This window comes from Symphalangus syndactylus, chromosome 19 (assembly GCF_028878055.3).
Source record: "Symphalangus syndactylus isolate Jambi chromosome 19, NHGRI_mSymSyn1-v2.1_pri, whole genome shotgun sequence".
NCBI classification, from domain to species: Eukaryota; Metazoa; Chordata; class Mammalia; order Primates; family Hylobatidae; genus Symphalangus; species Symphalangus syndactylus.
Window position 1 is genome coordinate 55807563 of NC_072434.2, and position 27013 is coordinate 55834575.

The following is a 27013-nucleotide window of genomic DNA, read 5'->3' on the forward strand; positions in this document are numbered from 1 at the left end:
GTTTTGAAAACTCCTCAGGTGATTGTAACATACAACCAAGTTTAAGAACCACTGTTTTTAGGTCAAGATCAAATGTTCTCTTTAAAGTGCCCACATGGCCTGGCCAATTTGGCCCTTGGTCACTTTCTAGCATGTAACTGCCACTACTCAGTAAATAATGAATGTAGGTTAATTATTAATATAAGTTAAAAAGTAAAAAGCAAATTGATGACAGGATGAAAAGCAATAAGAGAGTTTTTTTTTTCTTTCAGATAGAAGATCTAAAGAGTTCAGAAATGAACTTCTAAATCACATTCTTTAATTAATAATAGTCTCAATAATGATGATGATAAGCATGAGGGTAATAATGTCCTGTATGACAGGCATGGTGCCAAGTGTTTTATATGCCTTCTTTTATTTACATGCATTATTTTCCCCACTCCCCATTCCTGACACATACGCACCTGCACACACCCCCAAATGTCTTTCTCACTTTCAGACTTTGTCTCACGCTGAATTTCTGTCTGAGAGATCTCCTCCCAGTTTGCCTAGTTGAACAGTCCTTCAGGGCCTGGGGCAAGCCCCATGCCATCCACAATATACACACTAATGGAAAGGTAAATCTCTCTCCCACCTGGCCTCCTTCAGCACTTATTTTGTGTGCTACATATTTTAGCATTAACTCAACAATTAATTTCCCTAAAACCTCCTCTAGTTGTTTCATATACGTAATTCTTATTCTGACTTTAACAAGATTGATGACTCTGGAATGACTTGAAGCATCAATATGTATGTTAGTCACCAGACATTTCTTGAGTACCTACTATACACTAGGATTGTGGATCTGGCCTTCAAGGAGCTCAAAATCTAATAGGGGAAACCAACGGATAAAAGAAAATTCAGTGCTACCTAACATGTTCTCTATTTGAGACATGACTGGAGTGCTGTGGGATTCTGAGGCTGGCTGGTGTGATTGGCCTCGCCTAGAGATGGGTCAGAGAAGGTGGATTGATTGTCACTGGTTGGCCTCTTCAAATCCACTCTCCATTCTGGGAGGCTGACCAATGTGCACCTCATCTATGAACTGACTCTTCAATTCATTCACTTATTCAACCACAGCTACTTACTAAGTCCCTGCTACATTTAAGGCACAAGCCTGACCTCAGGGGCTACAGTGCTAAACAAAACAAACCTGACTTCTGCCCTCAAGATTATTGTCTCTTAGGAAGAGATAGATCTTAAATAGTCACAGGAGATGTGGGATTAAATATATATGCTATGATCTGAACATTTGTGTCCCTTCAAAATTCATAGGTTGAAATTCCAACCCCAAAGTGATGGCATGAGGAGGTGGGAAATTTGGGAAGTGACTAGATCATGAGAATGGAGCCCTAATGAATGGGATTAGTGCCCCTAAAGAAGGGACCTAAGAGACTGCCTAGCCCCTTCTGCCATGTAAGGACACAGCAGTAAGACAGTCCTGTAGAAACTAAGAAGTGGGCCCTCACCAGACACTGAATCTGCCTTGATCTTGGACTTCCGGGCCTCCAGAACTATGAGAAATAAATTTCTGTTGTTGATAAGCCACGTAGTTTATGGCTTTTTTTTATAGCAGCCCAAATAGACTAAAATAATATAATTACTAGTTGTGAAAATTGCAATGTAGGAAAAGAAGTATTCCATGAGAAAATAATCAGGAGAACGTCACATTTGTGGTAAGAACTTAAGGGAACTAGAGAGTTAATTGAATTAATAAATGAGTTCAAATGAAGGAAAATTGAAATAACTCGTTAATTTTTAATATTTTTCTCATTATTTCAGAGTGCTTACCCTATCAATTAATAATGTTTCTATGAATGGACAAATATTGTTATCAAAGAACTAAGAGAATTCTCATCCTACTTTGTTTTATTGGGTGTTGATTGTTTCAGGTGTCTGCTTGTTTTGTCTCTAACATCCTGTAAGTTCTCCCTGGTCATGGATTGAGTTTTCTCAGTTTTCTATTTTACTTTATTTTTTTGATGATCCAAAGTGCTGCGAGTAGGACAGAGCTTCTAGTTAACAGTCAACATCCAGTTGCTGAATAAAATGATTGAGTTTTGTAAGTAATAGAATAGTTGGCTGTAGATAGCAAAACCTAGTCTTAGGCCTGGAAGCTGGCAGAACAAAGAAAAAAGTGTGCTGATTTGCATCTTCTCTTAGTTGAAAGAAGTCTTTATCCAATAGTCAGTGCAGGGGTCGACATCCACAGCATCTGCGCCAGCCTGTGCCCAGAGGCCCTCAGCAAGCCTTCGTCTGTACTTTCCGCCCTGGACATGAGGCTCCTCCATTCTGAGGTGCTGGATTGTCACACTCTCTTCTCCTTTCCTGGATGCCTGCTCTGCACACAGACCAGGAGCTCCAGCAACTCCAGCTCCCATCTGCTTTGGCTCCTGCAGAGGAAATTTCCCAGGGAGGAGGAGGTTAGCATAAGGCTAAGAGGGAAGGGCCTGTCTGGTGACACACAGGGAGGGGTGGGTGGGACCCTTGGGAGAGGGACTGGCCTCCCCTCCTTTGGTCAACTGCAGCTTGTTGGAGGTACATACGGATAAGGTACATAGGGTCTTTGCTCCTTTGTTAGTCCAGATGTAGCAAGGGCAGTTTCACTACGGAGACCATGGCAGACAGGCTTTTAATTGCCCCTGGGGGCTCTGTCCAGGGAGTTGCAGAGCTGCTACTGAGGAGGGAAGGCCATCCTGTTGCCTGAGAATGGTCTGCAATCCCTCCTTGGGGAAATGCCTTCAGGTAGCCAACCAAGACCTCTGTGCTCACTGCCTTGCACTTAATTTGAAACTCTGGATGGAATGAGAAGCGGCCACTGGGAGCCCATCTCATGAAATTGGAATCCACAGTTCCATGGAAGACGGATAGCGGAGAGAGGCAGGAGGTGTGCTCCCTTGGAAGAATGACACAGAGTCACTGGAGGGTGTGAAGAGCAGGGAGCACTGCCCCACTGGGGAGTCAGAGAAAAGGTTTGGCCAGATACCTCCCTGGAGAGGATTGCTAAGCCTTTGTATGAGGATCTGCAAATCAAAACCCCTCGATTCTGGCAATGGAGCTGCAGAGGGTGACAGGCTCTCTGCACAGAGCATCTGAACACATGCACTGACCATGGACTATCTGGAAATCTGGCTCAGAGAATTACCCAGCCTGGGGCTCCGCCTGAGTTTTGGATGCTGTCATATGAGAAGGATGGACTAATCCAGTGGTTTTTTTTCAATCGTTATTTTTTTTCATCACAATTTCATTTTTCCTAAATGAAATCTTACATGGACCCCCAATCTCTAAGTCAGATGAAAGTAGAGCTGCTCTATTTGAAGCTGGATGTCTGTCAGGCTTGCCCTCCTCTGCTGGGGCAGCTCTGAGACCCCAAGGCTCCTCAGATCACAGTGTGAATATCATTGGATTGGATTATCTCCAAGTTCCTTCCAGCTCTGTAATTATACTACTCCCTGATGGGGCAGCCACAGCAAGGCTTTCTGTCTCTTTCTCCCACCTCTGTGCCATAGGCACAGGTTTACTGGGAAAATTCCCAGGGACTCTAATGGGCCTCCATGGAGTTTGACTAGCCTGCCTCAGACTTCCTTGCCAGCCCAGTCTCCATCAGGCTGAAAATTCAGTATGACAGCCCCAAGGCCACCTGATATCCACACCTTGCTTGGAACCAGGTTGATGGAGCACCATGAGCTGCCTGCAATGAACTAAGTGCACTGCCTACAACTGAATGCAGGAGGAATGGGACCTCGGGAGCAGCCCTCTGTCTCCTCCCTCCCTGCAGATCATTACATAATGCCCACACCTTCTCTGATGCCCACCATGTGTGCAGGTGTCTCAGTGCGCATGCCACTGAGCCTGGCACTGGACCATGGAGAGGCATGTCTGGGTATCCCACACTCCCCCTTCTTCCTGTCTCTATGCTGTGTGGACAGGGATCCTAGCAAGTCACTGGTTCTGAAGGCCCTTGGAGTGCTATAATTAAATTACTCTGGCAAGGCTCACATCTGTTCCTTTAAGCCAGGCCAGGTTGATAACCATGAACTGGTAAATACCCCACTTTCCACTCCCCCAAATGATACTTACTGAAGTTGTCTCAGACCCTCTACTCTCATTCCCCAAATTTCCTCACTCTTAGGATGTGACTCAGTAGGGTGTAATTGTTAAAAGATTGGGTCCCAGGTCCAAATCCTGTCACTTTCATTCTCCAGCTGGGTGATCTTGAGCAAACTATCCAACCTTCCTTCTGCCCTGTTTTCCTCATCTGTAAATTGGGACTCATAATAGCATTTATGTCATAAGTTTCTTGGGAAAATAAATGAGTTCATATACATGCAGCTATAATGGCTGTTACTAATAAGGCTTAGTTATTTTTTCTGTTCATTGATCTTTGGTCCCCTTGGGAATGCTGCCTGGCCAGTGGGAAAATGGCGGCTACAACCCAGTCCATACCCTGCTTGGGAAGTCAGGAAAGCCCTGGGCCCTTGAGCTCAGCTGTATCAATCCAGAGTGGTTTTCTTTTTCTCTCCCAATTCACCCACCTACCAGGCAGTGTCTTTTTTCCAATTCACACAAGGAAGATGGAACTGGCCCTGGGAGTTGATCTTCTTGGTTTGTATTCTCTGCATGCTCCTTCATAAGGTCTTTGGCTTTCACTCACCCTCTTGGCTTGCCTCTTTCAGCATACCTCCCACAGGACACAGGCAGCTCACTGGGACCCAGATTCTATCCCCTTTGGCCAGCAAAGGAGGAATTTGAACAAGTAACAACCCAGAACAATCCTCTATCAATGAAACATCCCACATGAAGCTGTCTCTTCTTTTGCTTATTATAATAGAGCCTACCACAAGTGTTAACTAGTTTAATCCTCAACACAACCTTTAAGGAAGGTTCCAATATAATCTCATTTTACAGGGTATGCCCAGATGGAAATTAGCAGCTTAGAAATTAAAGACCTGGGCTGAATGCAGTGGCTCATGCCTGTAATCCCAGGACCTTGGGAGGCTGAGGCGGGCAGATCACTTGAGACTAGGAGTTCGAGACTGGCCTGGCCAACATGGCGAAAATCCATCTCTAGTAAAAATACAAAAATTAGCCAGACATGATGGTGCGTGCCTGTAGTCCCAGCTACTCGGGGTGGGGGCGGGGCGGGCTGAGGTGGGAGAATCGCTTGAACCCGGGAAGAGGAGGTTGCAGTGAGCCGAGATCACGCCATTGCACTCCAGCCTGAGTGACAGAGTAAGACTCCATCTCAAAAGAAAAACAAAAACAAAAAACTAAAGATCAGTTTGATACCTGAGCTATGCTGTCCTGCCTCCTACTTAGAACTACTCTCCCAATGAGGAAATAATAACTCAACATCATCTGATTTTAAAACCAGGTCTACTGCATGAAGATCCCCTTGAATCCTAAAGAAATTGGTATTTGTAGTTTGAAGCTTAAAATATTTAAATCCAATTTTGCATTTAAAGATTTTAAGCTTCAAACTACCAACTGCTCACCATGTTGCTATCCCTTGTTTAGGTCAGAGACTCAGAGATTCTGGGGGTAGGAAGGACCTCGAGGCTGTCTTGCCCAACCATCCCTTGGAAGAATGAATCTCTTCCATTACAACTCCCTGAAAAGTGGTCATCTATCCCCCTCCCTCACTCCTGCCACAGTACATGCAGCAGAAAGTCCTCCCTCATTAAGCCCTAATTCCTTTGCTATAGCTTCTCTCCTTTAGTCCTACAACCTAATCTCAGTGGCCATAAAATACAATTTCTATGTCCTCCCATATGGCAGTTTATGTGGGACTTGTCCTTTCTGAGTCTTTCTTCTTCATGCCAAAAGTTCCCAATCTTTCCAGATCTTCTTAGTACATAGGTTTGAGCTGTCCCACTTCCCTGGCTTGCCTGCTTTGCTTTGCCAGTATCTGGTGAAGTGTGGCGCCGAGAACAAAGATCTTGGTATGCCAGAGAAGAATCTTATCCTGGGCTCTTGACTTCTGTTAACCCATCTTTCACTCTGGGGCCCTCTGTATCAGGCTCCCACTGAGTGAACTGGGACTAATGATTGGCCTGTTTCTTTCACATGGCCATTGGGCCACATGGCTTCAGCCCCCTCCACCTTGTGCTTCAACCGTTTGTTTTCTGGAGTCAATTGTAATACCTTGGATTTCCCATTGAGACTTCTTTGTTTTTCCCTTTGTGTTTTCTTCCTTGCAATAGCCAATTTAGGTTAATGTATACATTGATTAGGTAGCCCATACGTTTTGCCATCATTTTATGTACCATGTAAACAGTTTCATATGCCTGAAAAATTGGGAGCTTGGGAATGGGAACATGCATAGAGACTCTTGGGGCTAAAAGGGAACATAGATGAGAAAGCTAAGCCTCAGAAAGGCGTGAATAATTAGTGTCTCACAGTGACTTAGTAAAGTATCTGGGATTCACATCCATGTCCCCAGACTTCTTCATTTTTAAGGGATGGACTTTTAATGCTTGTTTGATAAATTTCTTCCCTGGTACCAGTTTGTTCATGTTGCAGTGATCTGCATTTAAACCTTCCTTGCCCAAACCTTGTTTTTAGTCATAACTCCTTACACTATAATGACAACTACCTATCTCTTTTAGTGAGTTGAATTGTGTTTCCCCAAAAGATATGTTCAAGGCAAACCCTTGTTACCTGTGAATATTACCTTATTTGGAAATAGGATCTTTGCAGATGAAATCACATTAAAATGAGGTCATGCTGGATTAGGGTGGGCTCTAACCTCCAACGACTGGTGGTTCTTATAAGAAGAGAAACAGTTATAGAGGGAAGAATGCCAGATGAAGACAGAGGCAGAGACTGGAGTGATGCATCTATAAGCCAAGAAATGCCAAGGACTGCTGACAACCACCAAAAGATAGCAGAGGGGCATGGACCATATACTCCCTCAGTCTCTGGCAGGAACCAACCTAGCCAACACACCTGACTTTGGACTTCTAGCTTCCAGGAGTCTGAAACAATATACTTCTGTTGTTACAAGCCACCTAATTTGTGATGATTTGTTATGGTAGCCCTAGGAAACTAGTTTATTGCTCCAGAAATGAATCCTCTTGTCCATATACATCTTGGTGATATGATAAAACAGTTCTCATCTGAGAAAAGGTCTTGATTGCAAGGACAAAGCACAAGAAACACTAAGTGTGATGGGTGAGTAATAGAACCCTCAAGGATGGCTCCTGAGTAGTGGCTAGGAGAGCTCCAAAAGGAGGGGCTGGGAACCCCAAAAGTCCTTTTTGCACTGGCCCCTTTGAACTGGGCCAGGCTGGAACTGGGTAGGGATGCACGGACCTTACCTTCTGTCTGTGTTTGCTCACAGGCAGGGCCCAGGTGACCCAGGCGGCACTGGCACCTGCAGCTGGTGCCCTTGAGGATGGGCACCCCATTGTTGAAGCAGGGCCCACATCGGCAGGCGTTGAATTCCATCAAATACTGGTCCAAGGCGCGGTGCAAGTTCTGGCGCTTGGCCTCCAGAGGCCCCAAGCTTGTGTGCCGCAGCACCTCGTGGATAGGCTGCATCTGTGGGCACAGAAAGAACACAGGGCCCCTCCCTGGGATCTACATTCCCAGAGCCCAAGAACCAGCCACCAAGCTTCTGGAAGGCCTGATACATGCCAGGCACAGACACAGACACCCAATTTATCCCACCATCTTGGATCCTCACAGCCACTCTGTGACATAGGTATTAAACTCCTCAGCTCCCAGCAGAAGAAAGGGAGGCTCAGTGTTTAAGTGACTGGCTCAGAATCACACAATTATTAAGAAATAATATTCTCTTTGAAGCAATTGTGAATGGGAGTTCACTCATGATTTGGCTCTCTGTTTGTCTGTTATTGGTGTACAAGAATGCTTGTGATTTTTGTACATTAATTTTGTATCCTGAGACTTTGCTGAAGTTGCTAATCAGCTTAAGGAGATTTTGGGCTGAGACAATGGGGTTTTCTAGATATACAATCATGTCATCTGCAAACAGGGACAATTTGACTGAACTCCCATTCACAATTGCTTCAAAGAAAATAAAATACCTAGGAATCCAACTTACAAGGGATGTGAAGGACCTCTTCAAGGAGAACTACAAACCACTGCTCAATGAAATAAAAGAGGATACAAACAAATAGAAGAACATTCCATGCTCATGGGTTGGAAGAATCAATATCGTGAAAATGGCCATACTGCCCAAGGTAATTTATAGATTCAATGCCATCCCCATCAAGCTACCAATGACTTTCTTCACAGAATTGGAAAAAACTACTTTAAAGTTCATATGGAACCAAAAAAGAGCCCGCATCGCCAAGTCAATCCTAAGCCAAAAGAACAAAGCTGGAGGCATCACGCTACCTGACTTTAAACTATACTACAAGGCTACAGTAACCAAAACAGCATGGTACTGGTACCACAACAGAGACATAGATCAATGGAACAGAACAGAGCCCTCAGAAATGATGCCGCATAGCTACAACTATCTGATCTTTGACAAACCTGACAAAAACAAGAAATGGGGAAAGGATTCCCTATTTAATAAATGGTGCTGGGAAAACTGGCTAGCCATATGTAGAAAGCTGCAACTGGATCCCTTCCTTACACCTTATACCAAAATTAATTCAAGATGGATTAAAGAGTTATATGTTAGACCTAAAACCATTAAAATCCTACAAGAAAACCTAGGCAATACCATTCAGGACATAGGCGTGGGCAAGGACTTCATGTCTAAAACACCAAAAGCAATGGCAACAAAAGCCAAAATCGACAAATGGGATCTCATTAAACTAAAGAGCTTCTGCACAGCAAAAGAAACTATCATCAGAGTGAACAGGCAACCTATACAATGGGAGAAAATTTTTGCAACCTACTCATCTGACAAAGGGCTAATATCCAGAATCTACAATGAACTCAAACAAATTTACAAGAAAAAAACAAACAACCCCATCAAAAAGTGGGCAGAGGACATGAACAGACACTTCTCAAAAGAAGACATTTATGCAGCCAAGAAACACATGAAGAAATGCTCCTCATCACTGGCCATCAGAGAAATGCAAATCAAAACCACAGTGAGATACCATCTCACACCAGTTAGAATGGCCATCATTAAAAAATCAGGAAACAACAGGTGCTGGAGAGGATGTGGAGAAATAGGAACACTTTTACACTGTTGGTGGGACTGTAAACTAGTTCAACCATTGTGGAAGTCAGTGTGGTGATTCCTCAGGGATCTAGAACTAGAAATACCATTTGACCCAGCCATCCCATTACTGGGTATATACCCAAAGGACTATAAATCATGCTGCTATAAAGACACATGCACACGTATGTTTATTGCGGCACTATTCACAATAGCAAAGAGTTGGAACCAACCCAAATGTCCAACAACGATAGACTGGATTAAGAAAATGTGGCACATATACACCATGGAATACTATGCAGCCATAAAAAATGATGGGTTCGTGTCCTTTGTAGGGACATGGATGAAACTGGAAACCATCATTCTCAGTAAACTATCGCAAGGACAAAAAACCAAACACCGCATGTTCTCACTCATAGGTGGGAATTGAACAATGAGAACTCATGGACACAGGAAAGGGAACATCACACTCCGGGGACTATTGTGGGATGGGGGGAGGGGGGAGGGACAGCATTAGGAGATACACCTAATGCTAAATGACGAGTTAATGGGTGCAGGAAATCAACATGGCACATGGATACATATGTAACAAACCTGCACATTGTGCACATGTACCCTAAAACCCTAAAGTATAATTTAAAAAAAAAAAAAAAAAAAAAGAAATAATAATGAAGATCAGGTTTAGAGAGGGGCAGTTAAAAGTCCCAGGCCACACAGCTAGGACGTGAGACACATTTACTTAGCTTTTACCATATGACAGGCCTTTCCCCTGTATCATCTCCCTTAGTCCTCACAATAATCCTGGAGCAATGTGTGCATTCCTTACAAGAGTCACCTACTAACTCTGAAACCTGTGCACTCGCAATCCCAAGTGGGCTTAGAAGTTATTTGCGCCAACTCATCTGCCCCCTCCACCACGTTTAGGAAGCAGGAAAAGTGTGTGTTTTGATTGTCAGCCTTCAATGCAGGAATTAATAAAATCCTTGACAGGTAGTGTTGTTGTCATTGCTGAGCAATTTCCCTACTGGTGTAACTGTGGCGGCTACATGCGGCTGGGTGGGGGTTATTTACAACTGATGCAACCCATTCCAGGCATGACCGTAGTCCGGGGTTTCTCAACTTCGGCACTATTGCGTATCAAGTTGGATAATTCTTTATTGGCAGGAGTGGGCTGTCCTATGCATTGTAGGCTGTTTAGCAGAGTCTCTGGCCTCTACCCACTACATGCCAGCAGCCCCCTTCCAGTTGTGAAAACCAAAACTGTCTCCTGACATTGCCAAATATTCCTTGGGGGAAACAATTGCCTCGATTGAGAAGTAGCAGATGAAGCACAAGGAGCATTGAATCTGGAGCCAGAAAACCTGGCTTCAAACCCCAGCTACCCTGCTTCCAACTGTGTGATCTTTGGCACATGACACCCAGAGCCTCCTTCCTCATCTGTAAAGGGAGAACAGTCATTGCACCCTCTAGGATTATTGTGAGGATTAAGGGAGATGATACAGGGGAAAGGCCTGTCACATGGTAAAAGCTAAGTAAATGTGACTCCCTTTCTAGCTATGTGGCCTAACTATCCCTAAGTCTGATCCTCATTTTCTAGAAAATGGGAATAATACTTAATTCCCAGATTTCTTATGAGGATCTGAAGAAGTACTGAATGTGAGATACTACTGTACAAGGGAAGAATGACAAAAAATAAAGCACCATTTTTGTTAGTTGCATGTGATAATGGTAAAAAAAAAAAAAAAAAAAAAAAAAAAACAAAAACCATGTTTTTCAAATTGCATGCACGTATGGTTATCTTAAGCATGCTTATAACGTTATACATTTTAATACTTTCATAAAAGGAAGGCACTTCTCCAGATCTCTCATTTTAAGGAGAGGAACCTGAGGCCCCCAAAGGGGAAGTGATTTGCCAAGGTCACAGAGGAGGTCAGAAGTAGGACTGAGCCACGTTACGGTAGTCGCACTTCCCTGGAAACAGAGGTCAACTGAGGGCACTGACAATAGCTTTGACTGAGTTCCTGGAAATGTGTGCAGAAAGACCTGTGGCAAACAGACTTTGGCCTGTGGTCAGGGGTTGCGGTTGAGGTCAGTAGGCAGGTAATATCAGGACTGGTAGGGTCCCCAGCCAAGGGGAGAAAACCACTTACTGGAAGTTCAGGGAATTCAGTCCCATTGTTAGGAAGTCAGCATAGAATAGGCTGTTGGCCTGCTCAGAGATGACTCTTAGTTCCAGGGAAAGCCAGGACCATTGAGCAATTTCTCTTTGACCTTCCAGTGGGGGTCTGCACCCAGTTCCCCACCTCAGATCTCTCCCTCCCAGGAACCACAGGAAGAGAGGAAGCACTCCATAGGGTGGACTGGTGGAGTTAAAGGAGGAGAGAGAGGTGGAGAAAAGGGATCTTAGGACGTTAGAGCTTGAAAAGGTATTGGCAATGATCTTGTTCCCATTTTGCAGATGAGAAAAAAGACTCAGAGGTCAAATGATACAATATAGCAACACAGGATAATGCATAATAATATATCGCACAACACAACATAGCAAAATAACATAACACAAACGTAACATAACAGGACTTCTACATTCACAAACTCTAAGTACCTGCTATAAATAAGCACTGCTGAACTCTGGGGGATATGCAAGTGAATAAGATGCTGTTTCCACTCTGAATATCAGGCTCCAAATAACTCCTACCTGGTCCCCTTGTCTGTAATCTCTCTCTTCTTCATATCACCCTTTATTTCCCTGTGAGCATTTTCTTTTTAAAGCGCATTGCTAGCTGTGTTACTTCCCTGCTATAAAGCCTGCCCGTGGCTTAATGCATCAAGTCCGAACTTCTCAGGGGGCAACATGAGTTGTGAAGAGACTGAGGATGTTAGTGTCAGTCAAACATGACTCGAATTAGATTCTATCATTTGCCAATTTTGAGATATTGTGCTGAACCTGTTTCTTCAACTGACATTTACTAAGTAACTTCCGATCTGAGTCTTGTGAAATATCTGTATGTGTTAGAGCAAGAAACAGGCTCAGTGAGGGAAGTAACTTGTCAAAGGTCACACATTGAAAAAGCGGCTGAGCTACCACCTAAATTACATCTTTCTCCTTCCTCCCAACCCTACCAAAGCCTGGGCTCTTTTTCCCAAAAGACTGTAGTGGTCTTCTCCAAATGATGACCCTGAGTCTTCCCAGGGAAGTTTTTCTCAAGGCAAACACCAAGTTCACCTCTTGCCTGTGAAAGTTTATATATTACTCCTCATATCAATTTTATAGTTTTTGCACAAATCACTAACAGCTTGATGATATCAATTTTCAAACCGTATGTGAATTACAGTTGCGTGAAAATGGTCTCTTACTTATTGAAGAAGAAATGAAATCAAGGTTAATCCATCTGACCTCTTTCTTCACAGAAACCAGGGTGTTAGAATAGACTTCTAGGTTTAACTGTAGGTATATGTTTTAAGAGGAGGACTATATCCATATCTGGGATATTACATATATGTAGAAAAATAGGCAAGGGTGGGGAGAAAATGGGTGAGAAAATGATGATCTTTTGCTTCAAAGTCTGAAATGCAGTCTTATTTTGAATGGACTACACTGTGTATTGACAGAAGTAGTTTGGCAACTGCTAGAACTATCACTTCCTTTGTGGTTAGAATACAGTTTTCCATACTTTATGAGGTTAAGCATTTAAGGCAGGGTTTCTCAACTTTGGCATTATTGGCACTTGAGTCTAGATGTTTCTTTGCTGTGGGGTCTGTTCTGTGCATGGAAAGATGTTTAGCAGCATCCCACGCCTCTGCCTCCTAGATGCCAGTAACACCTCCTTGCCCCACTGTGGGTAGTGACAAAAATATCAAAAACATCTCTAGACATTGCTAAATTTCCTCTATGGAGCAAAACTGCCCCTAGTAGTTGAGAGCCACTGCTTTAAGGGAGGTGCTAGGATAGAGAGGAGTGAGAACTGGATATGAAGTCCAAAGGTCTGAAATCCAAGCATTGCCACTTCTGAGCTCTATGACCTCAGACATTTTCACTTGATTTTTCAGAGCCTGTTTCCTAGTCTTTTTAATGAGAGGGAATAATATCTATGCCAGAGGTTCCTCTAATGGAGAGATGAGATAACTGGAACATGGTAGCAAATTGCAGCCTGGGTCCAAGTCCAACCCACAGCTTATTTTTGTATGGCCTTTGAGCTAAGAATGACTTTTGTATTTTTAAAGAGATTTGATGAAGAAGAGAAAAAATAAGAATTACTACTACTACTTTGTGTATCACAGATTGTATGTGTCCCACAAAACCTAAAATATTTACTACCTGACCTTTTACAGAAAAAGTTTGCCACCCCCTAATTTAGCCCATGTGATTTTTAAAGTCTTTTATGTACAAATAAAAATCAAAATTTGCCTAATGTGACCTAATGCTGAGGAACTTCTGGGATGAACAGTGTAAAACTGGGCACTGACCAGATCGTCAGCTTCTGATCCCAGCTGTCCCGTGGCTGGGTCTGAAGTCATGCACTCCCTGGAGTCAGATACAAGCAAGGCCACTAGTTCAGTGTGCCGTTACATTTAATCTTGTTCTTTGATGGGCTCATAATAAGAAATATGAAATGATCTGGTCTGCTTCACTTTCATTCCTCATGGACGTAGAGTTTCTTCAACTGCGAAAAGACTTACCTCAAAATCGATAACAACAGGATTATACTTTAATGACCTCCCCCAGGAACGGTATGTAATGGTGCTCCTGTTCTGTGCCAAGCCACCGCTCCAGCCAGAACTGCCACCTCGCACCCGAGAAATGATGTCTTCCACAGCCATAGCCTTCCTCTCCCTTTCTGCCATCAAGAGGATAAACTGCATTAACTCATTTCCCAAAAAGCCCAAGGACTGGTTGACAAACCCCACTAATGAGATTTGGAAAAAGTTTACATGTTTTCCTTAGATGTTTACCATTCTTCTACTGTTGTTGGTTAGCTAGCAGGACAAGGCAGAAGGGAAGGACCAAGACTCAGAAATAGACCCATCCTCTGGAGTGGAGAAATACTGAGAGGACGGCCTGGCCCACATGGAGGATAAGGAGGACAGGAAATGGGTGGTCATTCATTTATTCATTCATTCACTCATTCGTTCATATGTCAAATATTTACTCAGTGCCTGCTATATGCTGAATAGGTTCAATCAAACATTATAGGTGCTATAGGTACTACAGATGTTACTATAGAACTCAGTGGAGGCACAGCCAAAGAAACTAGTCAGCTATACAGTAGGAGGTGTGGGAGGCAGTCAGGAAGAAAGGTGAATTGTCTACAAAGGTAAGTGAGTATTTGCCAGGTAAATGAAGAGAGGATAGTAAGAGAGAGGAAACAATTTGACTTAAGGCCCTGAGGTACAGGTAACATAATGCAATAGGAATAGCTTGAACCTGTTTAATATCTATTCCACCCACTGCATTATAAACTTCTTCATCATCTGTGTATCCTCTGTGTCTCCCATTTGGGGAAAAAAAACTCAATACCTGTTTGATGAATGGATGAGTAAATGAACACATGAACACCCCAATTGACTTGTACAGGAAATGCCATAAAAGATTCCTGTACAATCCCTCTCTAATAATTATTCTTCGAGCTTGGAATCGGTAACCATATTCTCTCTCAACAGCCTTATTTCCTCCCTCTGAACTGTAATATGATGGGCCTTCATTCAAACAGCCCAGTTTCCAGATTCCTTTTATTCTAGTTCTTACTTGGATCTTTGTCTAACCCTTGAAATCTAGGAGGGTGCCCCTTATAAAGGTAAGTATTTCTAAGGTGATTTTAAGCCCACAGTAGATTCAAAATAGAGCCACTGCAGGTCATTGCTTTGGGGTAGTTAGCATCTATGCAGTCTGATCATTGACTAAGATGAAATCAACTGGGAAAAAAAATAGTTTACATGTCCCAGTGTGTGCCAAAGGAAAGCCTGGCTTCTCTTTTTGGGAGATCTATTGCTAAACACTTGCCAGTTTTGCCACCTCCAAATCGTTCACAATGGTCTCCTGATAAACCTCCACCAACATTTATTGTGCCTTCATATTGAATGCCCAAGGAGCCTCCAAAACATGTCGTGATATCTCTGCTGGTAATACCTGCAACAGGGAGACAGAGAAACACAAAATGCTGAGTTATTAAAAGACCCTTGACATGGTACAACTATGTCACAGTAGTAAAAGCTAGCTTCAGTTTTGGAGTCCAAAAGGCCTGGGTTGAAAGCCTGGTTCTTTAAGCCAATTTCAGTTTTCTCTTCTGCATGGTTCCAACCAAAATAATTCTTGAAATGAGAAGAGATATATGTTGCACATACTAGTTGGTAAAAAATGCTAGCACTCTTTCCTTTGACCATTCTTTATTGAGCCACCTTGAGGCAATAATTCTATCTCATCCATCTGCATTTGCCCCCATGCCTACCTCAGTGCCTGGCCCATGATGGGCACCATTACTCTGAACTTTTACACATATTTGCCCCACTATAAATGCCTCTCCTCCACCCTTTCCATCATCTTTCCAAAGGCTACTCAAGCTTCCATTCAAATGTCATTTACTCCATGAACCATTTTTGGATCTGAATAATTCCCTCTTTTTTCAGAGCTACCAATGTTCTCTGTGCCGGAATGATCATCTTCATCACAATTCTTTTTGTCCAGGTCCTCTTTGCACCCCAGAGAGGCCAAAGTCTTGCTGGAAGATGGATGGATCACCATGGAAAGTTTACCTGCCCTTCAGACTCCGTAAAGACTGTCAGGCCCACATTAGCCATCTCTCTATTTGTCTACATCTGAGGACCCGCTGAGGAGCCTGCATTTTGCAGATGAGGAAAATAATTCTCAAAGCAGTAAGGCCACATTGCTATGTAAATAAACAGAGCTGGATTTCCAACCCCAAGTATGCCTGGCAAGCTAAAACTAGATAAATAGACTGGAGGAATATTGCCCATGCTACAGAGTTCAACCTTTTCGGTAGCTAAAGGAGTCTTCTGGAAGTTGTAAACGGGAGTTTGTATTTTGACACATCATTCCTTTAAACTACAACTATACAAAATAATTATTTCCAGTCACACTGTTATTCTATCAACCATAAAGGAAAAATAATTTGGACTTGTCATTCAGTTGAGCTAAAGATTAGATTCACTATTTTCAAGGGAGTATTGAGCATCAAAGTTTATTTGCCTGTGTCCCCATTAAACAGCAAACTCTACAAGGTCAAGGACTTGCATCTAATTCACCATTGTCTTGTTAGCATAGCAATGTGGTGTGTGCCATGTTCAGTAAGTACTTTCAGAATAAATGATTGACGAATGAAAACAATGAGTAAATAAACGAATGCCCTGAGTCTTTTGGTAAGGGTTTCTGATGGAAGGAAACTTAGAAGTCATTAGTCCTAAATTCAAATTCCAGTCACTAACACCCTGTATGATCCTAGAAAAGGCCCATGATCCCACTGGGCCTCCGTTTCCCATTTATGGAAAGAAGAGGTTGTCATCTCCAAGACCCCTTTCAGCTGCAGCCCTCTGTGCCTCTTTGGATATCAGTTTCTGAGTCACTCCTGAGATGAAAGTGCTTGGGGAAAGTGATGCTCTGGGCACCGGCACTCAGCACTGAGCAAAGGGCTTCTTCTGCCATTTCCATTCAAACACTTTTAGTTTTTAATGCATTACTAATTGGGGGAATATTTAACATATTTAATTGTTTTGATTAAAAAATGCTTCAACAGTGATAAACAAAAGTGGATGAAAAGAATTCATGGGCAGAAGCCAGAGTGATTACTTAGGTGGATGGTGGAGTGCTGCTGAATTAAAGCGACAGGACAGGCTGATTAATGGGGGCTGGAAGATGCCTGTGGTGTGATTATGCTCATGAAAGATCTGGCAACAGCCTGCCACGTGCTGCTGGGAGAATTCCAGTCTGACTTGAGAAGCACGACTTGACTGCAGAGATTTACCATCTAAGGACCCCAAAGTGGGTCCCAGACAGCAAGGGGAGTCTGTGACTTACAAAGAATCATAGAACCTGAGACCCCAAGCACTCTTAGACACTTAGCTCATACTTTTCATTTATAGCTGAGATGCCTGAGGTTCATGAAGGTTAATTATATTGCCTAAGGCCATACAGTTAAAAAATGGTGAAGCTGAGATTCACGCTCAAGTCTGTCATGTTTAGAAGCCTGCAGTATTTTCACTAATCTCAGTTATTGCCTTAGACAAAAGAATTCTGCCATCTGAGAGGAAAATGTAGTAAGCACCTACTGTGTACCATCCCCAGTATATCGCATATTGGGCAATGTAGACACCTTGAGAATATAACTAATGTGAATATGATGCAAATCTGCAAAGGTAAGATCCTGCCCTTGAGAAGTTAGCAGGCTAGGGGCCATGTCTTAAATGAAGACCAATCTGTATCCCGAGAGTTTTTTGTTTCAATATACCAGGGCTAGAAAGGAGTCTTTCATCAGAGGCTGTAAGAGATGCCAAAATCAGAGCTGTCTACAGTGAGCCTGTGGGAAAATGACACTATCAAATTGGGATCGGGGCAGAGGAAGTCAAACCTGGTACCAAAATCCAGGAGTTGAAACTGGCATTGGAAGTCAGGACTCAGAACCAGAGAGATAAACAGAAAGAGTTGGGGGTGGGGGTCTGGGGTGAAAGGAACAGAGAAAGGTCTGGAGCCATTGTAGAGAACTTGCCCAGATAGGTGTGTAGTGTGGATAGACTGACTATATTCATGGAACCAGGCAATCCTCTGTCATTGCTCCACCTCATCCCATCAGGCTGCACTCCTTAGGCTTAACTTTGGACCAGATCAAACTGCAGTTTGTTTGGGGCTTTTGAACTCAGTGAGCTCTGGAGTAGATCAGTCCCAACCCAGGCTATACATTGAGATCATCTGGAGTGCTTTTAAAAAATATAGGTAACTAGGCCCAACTGCTATCAATTCTAACTGTATATTTCTATGAAATCAGGAATCTGTTTTTCAGACAAGTATCCCAGATGATTCCTCTTCATTGGATCTCGGATCAGATGTTGAGTACGGTGGTCCTACAGAGTATCTCTGGTGGCTTGCCACAGGACTCTGGCATCCCGTCTCAGTTGATGCCTTTGTCAGGCCTTGGATACGGACTTAGTAACCAGTTCCATCATATCTACTCAGAATAACAACTAGAAGAAGCCAAGGATAAGTCAGTTAAAGAAACAGGATCCAAAAAGGCCTCAAAAGGCTGGGTGGATACACTGACCAAGTGTATTAGTCCATTATCATGCTGCTAATAAAGACATACCCAAGACTGGGTGATTTTATAAAAGAAAGAAGTTTAATTGACTCACAGTGCAGCATGGCTGGGGAAGCCTCAGGAAACTCACAATCATGGCAGAAGTGGAAGCAAACGCATCCTTCTTCACATGGCACCAAGAAAAAGTGCCAAGCAAAGGGGGAAACCCCTTTATAAAACCATCAGAACTCATGAGAACCCACCCATTATCATGAGAACAACATGAGGGTAACTACCCCCGTGATTAAATTACTTCCCACCATGTTCCTCCCATGACACATGGGGATTATGGGAACTGCAATTCAAGATGAGATTTGGGTGGGGACACAGCCAAACCATATCACCAAGCACAGCAAAATGAGACTGAATTGGGAAAACTTTAACATCCTACCCTACAGACAAAATACCAAATGAATAAGCACAGTGAGAAATAGACACAGCTTAGCCGGAGAACAAAAGAAAAGGCCTTAGAGTTTTCGATTACTCCCTGCTCAGTAGGGTAATGAAACCAGGATACAAATTATAATTAGTAAAATGAAGGAGGAAGTAATCTCACTCTCCTCTCCATAGATTAGAGAAACTCAGAGCTGTGTGCAAAAACACTTTAAAAAATGAAATAAGAAAATATGATTTTCTTCAATGAACATTATCCAGCCTTTAAAAAGAAGGAAATCCTGCCATATGTGACAATGCGATTGAATCTTGAGGATATACTGCTATGTGAAATAAGCCAGTCACAGAAGGATAAAGACTGCCTGATTCCACTTATATTAAATATAAGAATAGTCAGATATATAGAATCCAAGGGTATCATGGTGGTTGCCAGGGGCTGGGGGCAAGAGGAAAGGTAGAATTACTAATCAATGACCATAAAGTCTCAATTATGCAAGATAAGCAACATGTCCCTATAGTTAACAACACTGTATTGTACTGTTAAAATTGGCTAAGAGGGTAGATTTCATGTTAAGTATTTTTACCATAATAAAATTTAAAAATAGGGATGATCAGAGAAGAACAAGCATGAGGGTGAAGATGTTCAAAGACACATCCTTTTGAAAATATTAGAGGTGACTAAGGATGTTTACTTGAAGAAAGGAAAAAAGATTTCTCTTTAAGAGAGACCAGTAGAACTGGATTAAACCCTCCAGAGAGTTGTCTTGAGGAAGAAGAATTAGGTTTATTTGTGTGGTTGCAAGGGCAAGAACTAGGACCCAAAGGCCAAAAGCTACAGGAAGGCAAGTTTGGGCTTAGCATAAGGTCAATCATTATCACAGTCAGAAGTCAAGCAGAGATGAGGTGTTTCAGCAGGCAGTTAGCTCTCACCACTGCAGGAGACCAAGCTGAGGCTGGCTCTTTGCCTGTGAGGGTACAGGAGGGTTTGAAGGGTAGAAAAGACCAGTGATCTTTTAAGGTGACCTCTAATGCCACGATCCTGAGACTTTAAGAACACAGCGGAATGCTTTAAGAACGTTTGAGACAACTTTGATAAGTACCTAATGATGTTTTACTGTATTAGAGCTAGCTGATAAATAAAGATGACTCAGGAGAGTGCTTGACCTCTATAAGCTGAGAGTCAAGTGTGGGGAAATGGACAAGGAAACAGATAATTATTGTCGTGTGTGAGGAGGACTCTGACACAGGGCAGCAGGGTCAGGTAAGGCATCTGTAGGGGTCAGAAGAAGGAACCAGAGACAAGTAGAACAAGTAGGGATTAGCCAGACAAAGCTAGGAGTATAATGGGAGATGAGGGAGACCCTGCAGAGGACTTGTTTCCTCAGCGGCAAGATTCTACTCAGAAAAGCCACTGTGACTTAAACTCCAGAGTGGAAAAGAGAGAGATGCAAATCAGTTGAGGTCCTTAAGGAAGTACAGAGGTAGTGGGATGCTGGATTGCTTCTCAGTCTAGTCTGGTCTCAAGGTGAGCTGTTTCTGTGGCTACTTGACAGGCTAGGAGCCCAAAGGATATGAGTCTGGCCACCACGTCTTCTACTTGTTTCCCACATGGTCTTGGCTGTGGTGCAGGTGGGAGAGCCGCCCTCGCACCTCCATGGAGCTGCTGCATGTCTGTGGCTCTCAGGCAGAACCAGGCAGCTTGATTTCCAAGGTGCCAGAACACCGCAAGTCTGTCATTTCTCAGATTAAAAGCATTAGGTGGAAAACAGCAGGTGTAGTTCATTATTTATCTCTTTGCAAAAAACAAATACCATTCATGTTGCTGTGATTTATCTGCTACATTGCTTTGCTATATTGGTTGCCCCCAAAGACAGCCTCAGAATGGGAAAGAGAATCTAATAGTCTATTTTCTATCATCACATTGGAAAAGATGGTTGGAGTCTGTGGCTGGGCTAGTTGGGAGGTGTTAGCTAACTCACCTGTCCCCTTTGTGTTTCTGTTTATCCATTAAAATTCACACTTCTTCCAAAACACCTGAGAATAAAATGAGTACCTCGGTGCCTTTGCAGGTGCTAGAAAGTCCCTTTATCTCTTTCATTGAGCTTCTCCCACTCAGCTCTAGACAGCCTTTTCTTAATCCCCAAGGGCCCTATGTCTATGCCCCCAGTGAATCCCTGTGCTTCTCTCCAGCATAGTATTTAGCTCACTCTAGTAATTGTCAATTTCTTGATCTGTTCTTCCTATAAGACTACAAGCTTCTAAGTCATCTCTTGGGTTTGCAAATCTCTGCACAGAGCCTGGCATGTGCCAAGCCCCCCAGGAGGACTTGGGGATTGGCTGACCTTAGCCTATATAGACAATGCCTCTAAAACATTCTAGGAGTCACAGTTCTTTCTTTAATTGAAGATGCAAATCACAGTTTTGTAATATCTCGTGCTAGATTAATATCTCATACTGTATTTTATAAAGCACTTTCAGCTGCATTATCTCATTGGAGACTCTGAACAATATTCTGGGACAAGGAGGATTTACCCATCTTACAGGCTCAATAAGATTGGAAAAAGCAGAAATTGAGGTGGTTAAGAGTGTAACCTCTGGGGTCAGAGTCCTACCATTCACCTTCTCTGGTAGTGACTTGAGTAACTCATTTAATGGCTTTCTGCCTCATACTCCCAATCTTTAAAATGGGAATAATTGTTTCTATAAGTGAATTCCTAAAAAGTGTCTGGCACAATTAGGTCTTCAATAAATACTAGCTTTTATTGTTAGGTAACTTGCCAAAGTCACCCAAGACTAACAGGCCCAAGAATCAGGTCTTGAAGCAAGATATGCCATATTCAAACACAATGGATGCTCCATTTCATCATGCTACTGTTATTCTGCAGAGGAACATTCATCATGCATGGTGAGTAGCCAATGGTGGTCCTGAAAGGAGACTTCCAACTCCTCATTCCCTGACTACCTCATTCTATAAAGAAGCTCAGAGAAAGGAAGCTAGGCAGAAGAAGGAGGCAATGTTGACTGCAGTCCCATGTCTTCCTCCTACTTGATAAGGGTTCTTCAGAGGCTCTGACTTTTCTGCATAATTTCAGCCATGACAAGAGACAGCATAGCTGAAGGCCAAATTCTGAAACAGAGACTACCTGAGCTGGAATTCTACCCCTGCCCAATGACTAGGTGGGCAAATTGTTTAACCTCTCTTGCCTCAGTTTTCCCATCTGTGAGATGGGGATTTTAATACTCTCTACCTCCTAGGGTTGTTGTGAGTGTTGAGTGAGTTAATCCACGCCATGTAATGTGCTCAGGACAGTGCCTGGTTCAGAGCTAGCAATCACAGTCAAGTGTTGCTATTACTACTGTTGCCAGAAATGCTGCAGCCTACACTGAGGCTTTTGGCTCCTGATTTGGAATCTGAAAAGTTAGAAAAAGAGGGAGGCCAAGGAGTTTGTGAAATCAGGTTTTCTTAATGGGCATTTCTGCAGTATAAGTGGTTAGGCCAGGAGTGAGTGGGGAGGACAAGGGCACCTGGTGACTTCGTAAGCACTATTATGTGCTGGGTAGAGATATTCCATGTGTTAACTCACTCAGTGTTCACACATCATGCCACAATAGGAATAATCAGTCCCATTTTAGAAAGGAGTAGGTTGAAATAGTTTAAACTTAACTTAGATAGCTTGTCACTTGCCCAGGTTATACACTAAGTAAATAACAGAACTGGGATTGAACCAAGGCCTGTGTCCAAAGACCATGTTCTGTATGCCATATTATACCGCCTATGGGAAAGAGAGCTAAGGATGGCTCTGGGAAGAATGTTGACACCATCTCAGCTTTTCTCCTTTAAGTATGAAGCTGTTCTCAGTGATGTTAGAGGTGGAAATTCAAAATCAAGACAAAATCAGAAGGATGGTGCTGAGAGTCTCAGTTCCATGTGTATGCAGATGACTTAAGGGGAGTAAGGACAGAGCCAAGAAACTAGGAGTCTGTCAGTCAATCAATACCATCCATCACCGTGAAGCCTGGTTGTCATGGTAACTGGGGATAAAGCCTGGAGCTTGTTAGAATCCAGTGACTGTCTGTTCGGGTGGCTGGTTGGTTAGCAGGCATAAAAATAAATAAATAAATAAATAGACCTGCTGGGCTGTCCCAGAGCCTTTAGCCATGAACATAGGACTTTTACAATAAGCTTCCTGCCCACCTCACCCTCCTCATTGTACAATTCAGCCCAGAACTTTAGGATACCACCCCTGACTCTGCTGAGTGTTAGGAAAGCTCTGGAGGCTGCCCAGCATACATGGGCTTGGATTTGGAACCACCCCAGCTAGAAAGACGCTGAGTCTCTGCTGTGGGCCAGGCTCAGTCAATGGGCAAGACTCTGGGATGCAACATTAACAGGATGCACACTGGACACAAGCAGCTGCAATAGTGTGACACTCAGAGCTAAGTCCTGAGTACACTGAAGCACCTAAAACAGGCTCCCAACCCAGAAATGGGGAGACAGAAAGACTGCCTGGAAGAGTCCTATTTGAGCTAAGCAGAGATCTGAGGATGAATAGGCAGAAACCAGGTGAATAAGGAAGGGCAGAGGGAAAGGTGCAAAATTCCAGGTAGAAGAAACAGCATATGCAAATCAAGGAGAAAGAGTATGGTGAGTCCAGGGACTAGTACATTGCTCAGTATAGTGCACCCCAATGGTGAACAATAAGCTGGAGATCTGTGCTTGCTCACTGAAATGCTGGCCTTCTTCTCCAGATGCAGAGACTGTCTTGCTTTCAGTGTTCACCTTGTATGATTCCTGCAGCTTGCCATCCTCTCTGGTTTCTGAAAGGTCAATACTGACTCTGGCCACTGTTGTCATCACTATTCCTGGCATAATCCAGCCAAGATTGTTCTCATTTATGCCCTGGCCTCAGCAGCAAGCCCTTCCAAAACCGAGTCCAGGCTTTGAGTGAATCTGTACATTCATCTCCTTTTACTCATCCTTACCTACTTGCTGCCCCAGCCATTCCCATGCAACTCCCTTCTCTTCAGGCAAACTTCTACTCCTAGTAATTTTGGAAGATGAGTTTTGAATGTCTTTAGGGTCTAGCAAGTGGGAGGGTCAGAAAAAGTTGTTGCTCCCTCCTTGGTGCTCCTACTGTATTTGTTTCTATTTAAACATTTATCACATTATGTTATTCTTGGCACCCAACTGACTGCACATTTCTCCAGGGAAGGGCTCTGTGTGTCTCACCCCTGTGTTCCCAGAAATCATGGGTGCTCAGTGAGCATTTACTGAATAAGTGGATGAATGGATGAATGGAGATTAGATTATGAAAATGGTTTTTCCACTGAGATTGTTTCCTGTTTCCAACTTTGTGCAACAAGGGTAAATGCTCTACTCAGAATTGTCCTGAAAGGGAGTTATAATCAAACAACCAGCCATGATATATAAATGTGATGGTAATTTAAGGGACTTTGATTAAATGTCTTTCCCACCCCAATCACTCTCCGCACATGGCTTAATCATCTGTGCTGCCTTTGTCTTATTTTAATAACTGTATATTAAATACATAGCCCAAGAGCCCTGTTGCCCTCAGTCCCCAGCCTCTGGCAGACATCACTAATCGATGATAGCACTTTCTGGCTGAGCCCGTATCTTGTGTTCTAATCTTCAACTCAGCAGTCTAGGTAGCATTTGCTATTAAGACCACTTGCCATCCCTGACTTAGACACTTCTTCCCACCTGCAAGTCTCTGAGGTTCACCTCTTTGAGTGTCACCAGCCAGCACACTCTGCTTGTTCCTGGCTCTGTGTCTGTACTTAAGTTTCAGAACAATCTCATGCTTGTCAGTTTAAACATTAACAATTCTCCCAGTTACAATTCCCAATCAATGGGTCAAATTGACCCAACATTACATTTAGAAATAGATATAAAAATAATATTCCCTTAATTATTTTTAAAACCCAATTTACTTGCTTTCAAAGCTATCACAACAGTTTGATGCTGTTAGAAAGGAAAATAAACGAAATAAAATATCTAGGTTTACTGCAAGAAACATTGCACTTGGAATTAGAACCTGGTTTCAAACCTCACCCTGCCTCTGACCAGCTGTGTCACCTTGGACATGTCATCTTGCCTTTCAGTGCCTGGTGGTCTTCATCTGTGAAATGAGGACAGCCATAAAATAGAGCTTGAAGGGTTGCCACAAGGCTTGGGTGAGATGATGTGCATGAAAGGGCTCAGCGTGCCACCTGCCACAGAGTTAGAACCCAATTATGCTTATTCCTCTATTTCCACTGAGATACACTCTTGGAACCACTTGATTACATGAGACTTTCCAGACCTAGCTCCACAGTTGTTATTGACATCTGCTTCTAGTTTTCCCACACGTCTATCTTCCTATGATGGTTAATTTCATATGTCAAGTTGACTGGGCCATGGAATGCCTAGGTATTTGATCAAACATTATTCTGGGTGTTTCTGGGTGAGAAAAACATTTAAAGTGCTAGACTTAATAAAGTAAACTGCCCTTTCTAATGTGCATGGGCCTCATGCAATCAGTCGAAGGACTGACTAAAACAAAAAGACTGACCCTCCTCTGAATAAGAGAAGAGTCTTCCTTTCTTCAACCTGGAACATTGGCTTTCATTTCCTGCCCTTGGACTTGAATGGAAATGTCAACTCTTCCAGGGTCTCAAGCCTGCTGGCCTTCAGACTGGAAATACATCGCTGGCTGTCCAGGTTCTCAGGCCTTCAGACTTGGACTGAAATGAAAGCATCAGCCCTCCTGGGTGTCCAGCTTGGCGACTGCAGATCTTGGGACTTGTCAGACTCCATATCACATGAGCCAATTCATTGTAATAAATCTCTATATTATATATACATTTTATATAAAGATAAATAATAGAGAGAGATACAGGTATTCTATTAGTTCTGTTTGTCTGGAGAACCTGACTAATACACTTCCCAATGCCTCCCTTAGGGCTATTGATGATTTTTCCTTTATTTAGAGTAATTAAATATGTTTTTATAGTTAGTGGAGCACACTGAGTTAAGACTGTGTTTTTAATACTTTCTTGACCACTCTCAAAGTAAGAAATACATTTTACATCATGATCAGTCTACACACATTCATTTAAAAGAAGTATCTTTTCTTTTCTTTTTGAGACAGGGCCTCTCTCTGTCATCCAGGCTGGAGTGCAATGGTGTGATCTCGGCTCACTGCAACCTCAACCTCCCAGGCTCAAGTGATCCTCCCACCTCAGCCTCCCAAGTAGCCAGGACTACAGGCGCATGTACCGTGCCTGGCTAGTTTTTTGTTTGTTTGTTTATTTTTTATAGAGATGTGGTCTCCCTATGTTGCCCAGGCTGGTCTCAAACTCCTGGGCTCAAATGATCCTCCAGCCATGGCCTCCAAAAATGCTAGGATTACAAGAAGGAGCCACTGTGCTTGGCTTAAAAGTTTCAATACTTAACTACAATTTGTGTGACATACTTTGATACTTTGTGTTCTATTATATTCTATTTTTTAAATGCTGATCATGACCCACTAAATTTCTTTTACAATCTACTAATGGGTTATGGTCTGCAGTTTGAAAAATCCTAGGTTAAGACATACTTGAGACATTATAGCACCTTGCTTAACATTACAGGTTCTTGAGTTTGACTTCACCAATTAATAGCTATGTGAGCTTGGGCAAGCTATTTAACAGAGAATAACTGAAATGGAGATTATATAATAGTATCCTCTTCACAGGTCTCTCCTGAGAATTAAATGAGATGGTGCATTTAAAGTGTTTACCCCAATGTCTACCACACAGTAAATAGTAAATCTTGGCTGACTTACCACCACTGCTAGAGTCTAAGCCTCTCGCATATAGTATCAGAATGAATGACTGAATGTATGGAAAAAGGGATGAGTACTTGGAAGATATATAAAATCTAAATCAGAAGACCTAGGTTCAATACTAAGTGAATCACACTGAGCCATTTACTTAAGCTCTTTGGATTTCAACTTTCTTTCTATAAAACTGGGGAAAATAATAATATAATTCCTCATAAAGTTATTGTGAGGATCAATTTGAATGCCAGATGTGTTATGCTCTACAAATAATAGATGTTATTACATGTAAATATATTTTGTTAAAACAAAATAGTGAATAAGAAAATAAATTGCTAGTTCAC

The 27013-nt window shown here is 42.7% G+C and overlaps 1 protein-coding gene across 1 annotated transcript in view; it reads right to left on the reverse strand.

Moving 5' to 3' along the window:
* Window positions 1–1756: 1756 nt before the first annotated feature.
* Window positions 1757–27013, reverse strand: part of C8A (complement C8 alpha chain) — a 66221-nt gene continuing 40964 nt past the window's right edge. The window contains exons 8-11 of the mRNA XM_055234339.1: window positions 15159–15284; window positions 13838–13995; window positions 7338–7560; window positions 1757–2411 (exon numbers count right to left, since the gene is read on the reverse strand). Of these exons, the coding sequence (XP_055090314.1) occupies window positions 2260–2411; window positions 7338–7560; window positions 13838–13995; window positions 15159–15284 (659 nt within the window). The 3' untranslated portion in view covers window positions 1757–2259. The remainder of the gene's footprint in view (window positions 2412–7337; window positions 7561–13837; window positions 13996–15158; window positions 15285–27013) is intronic.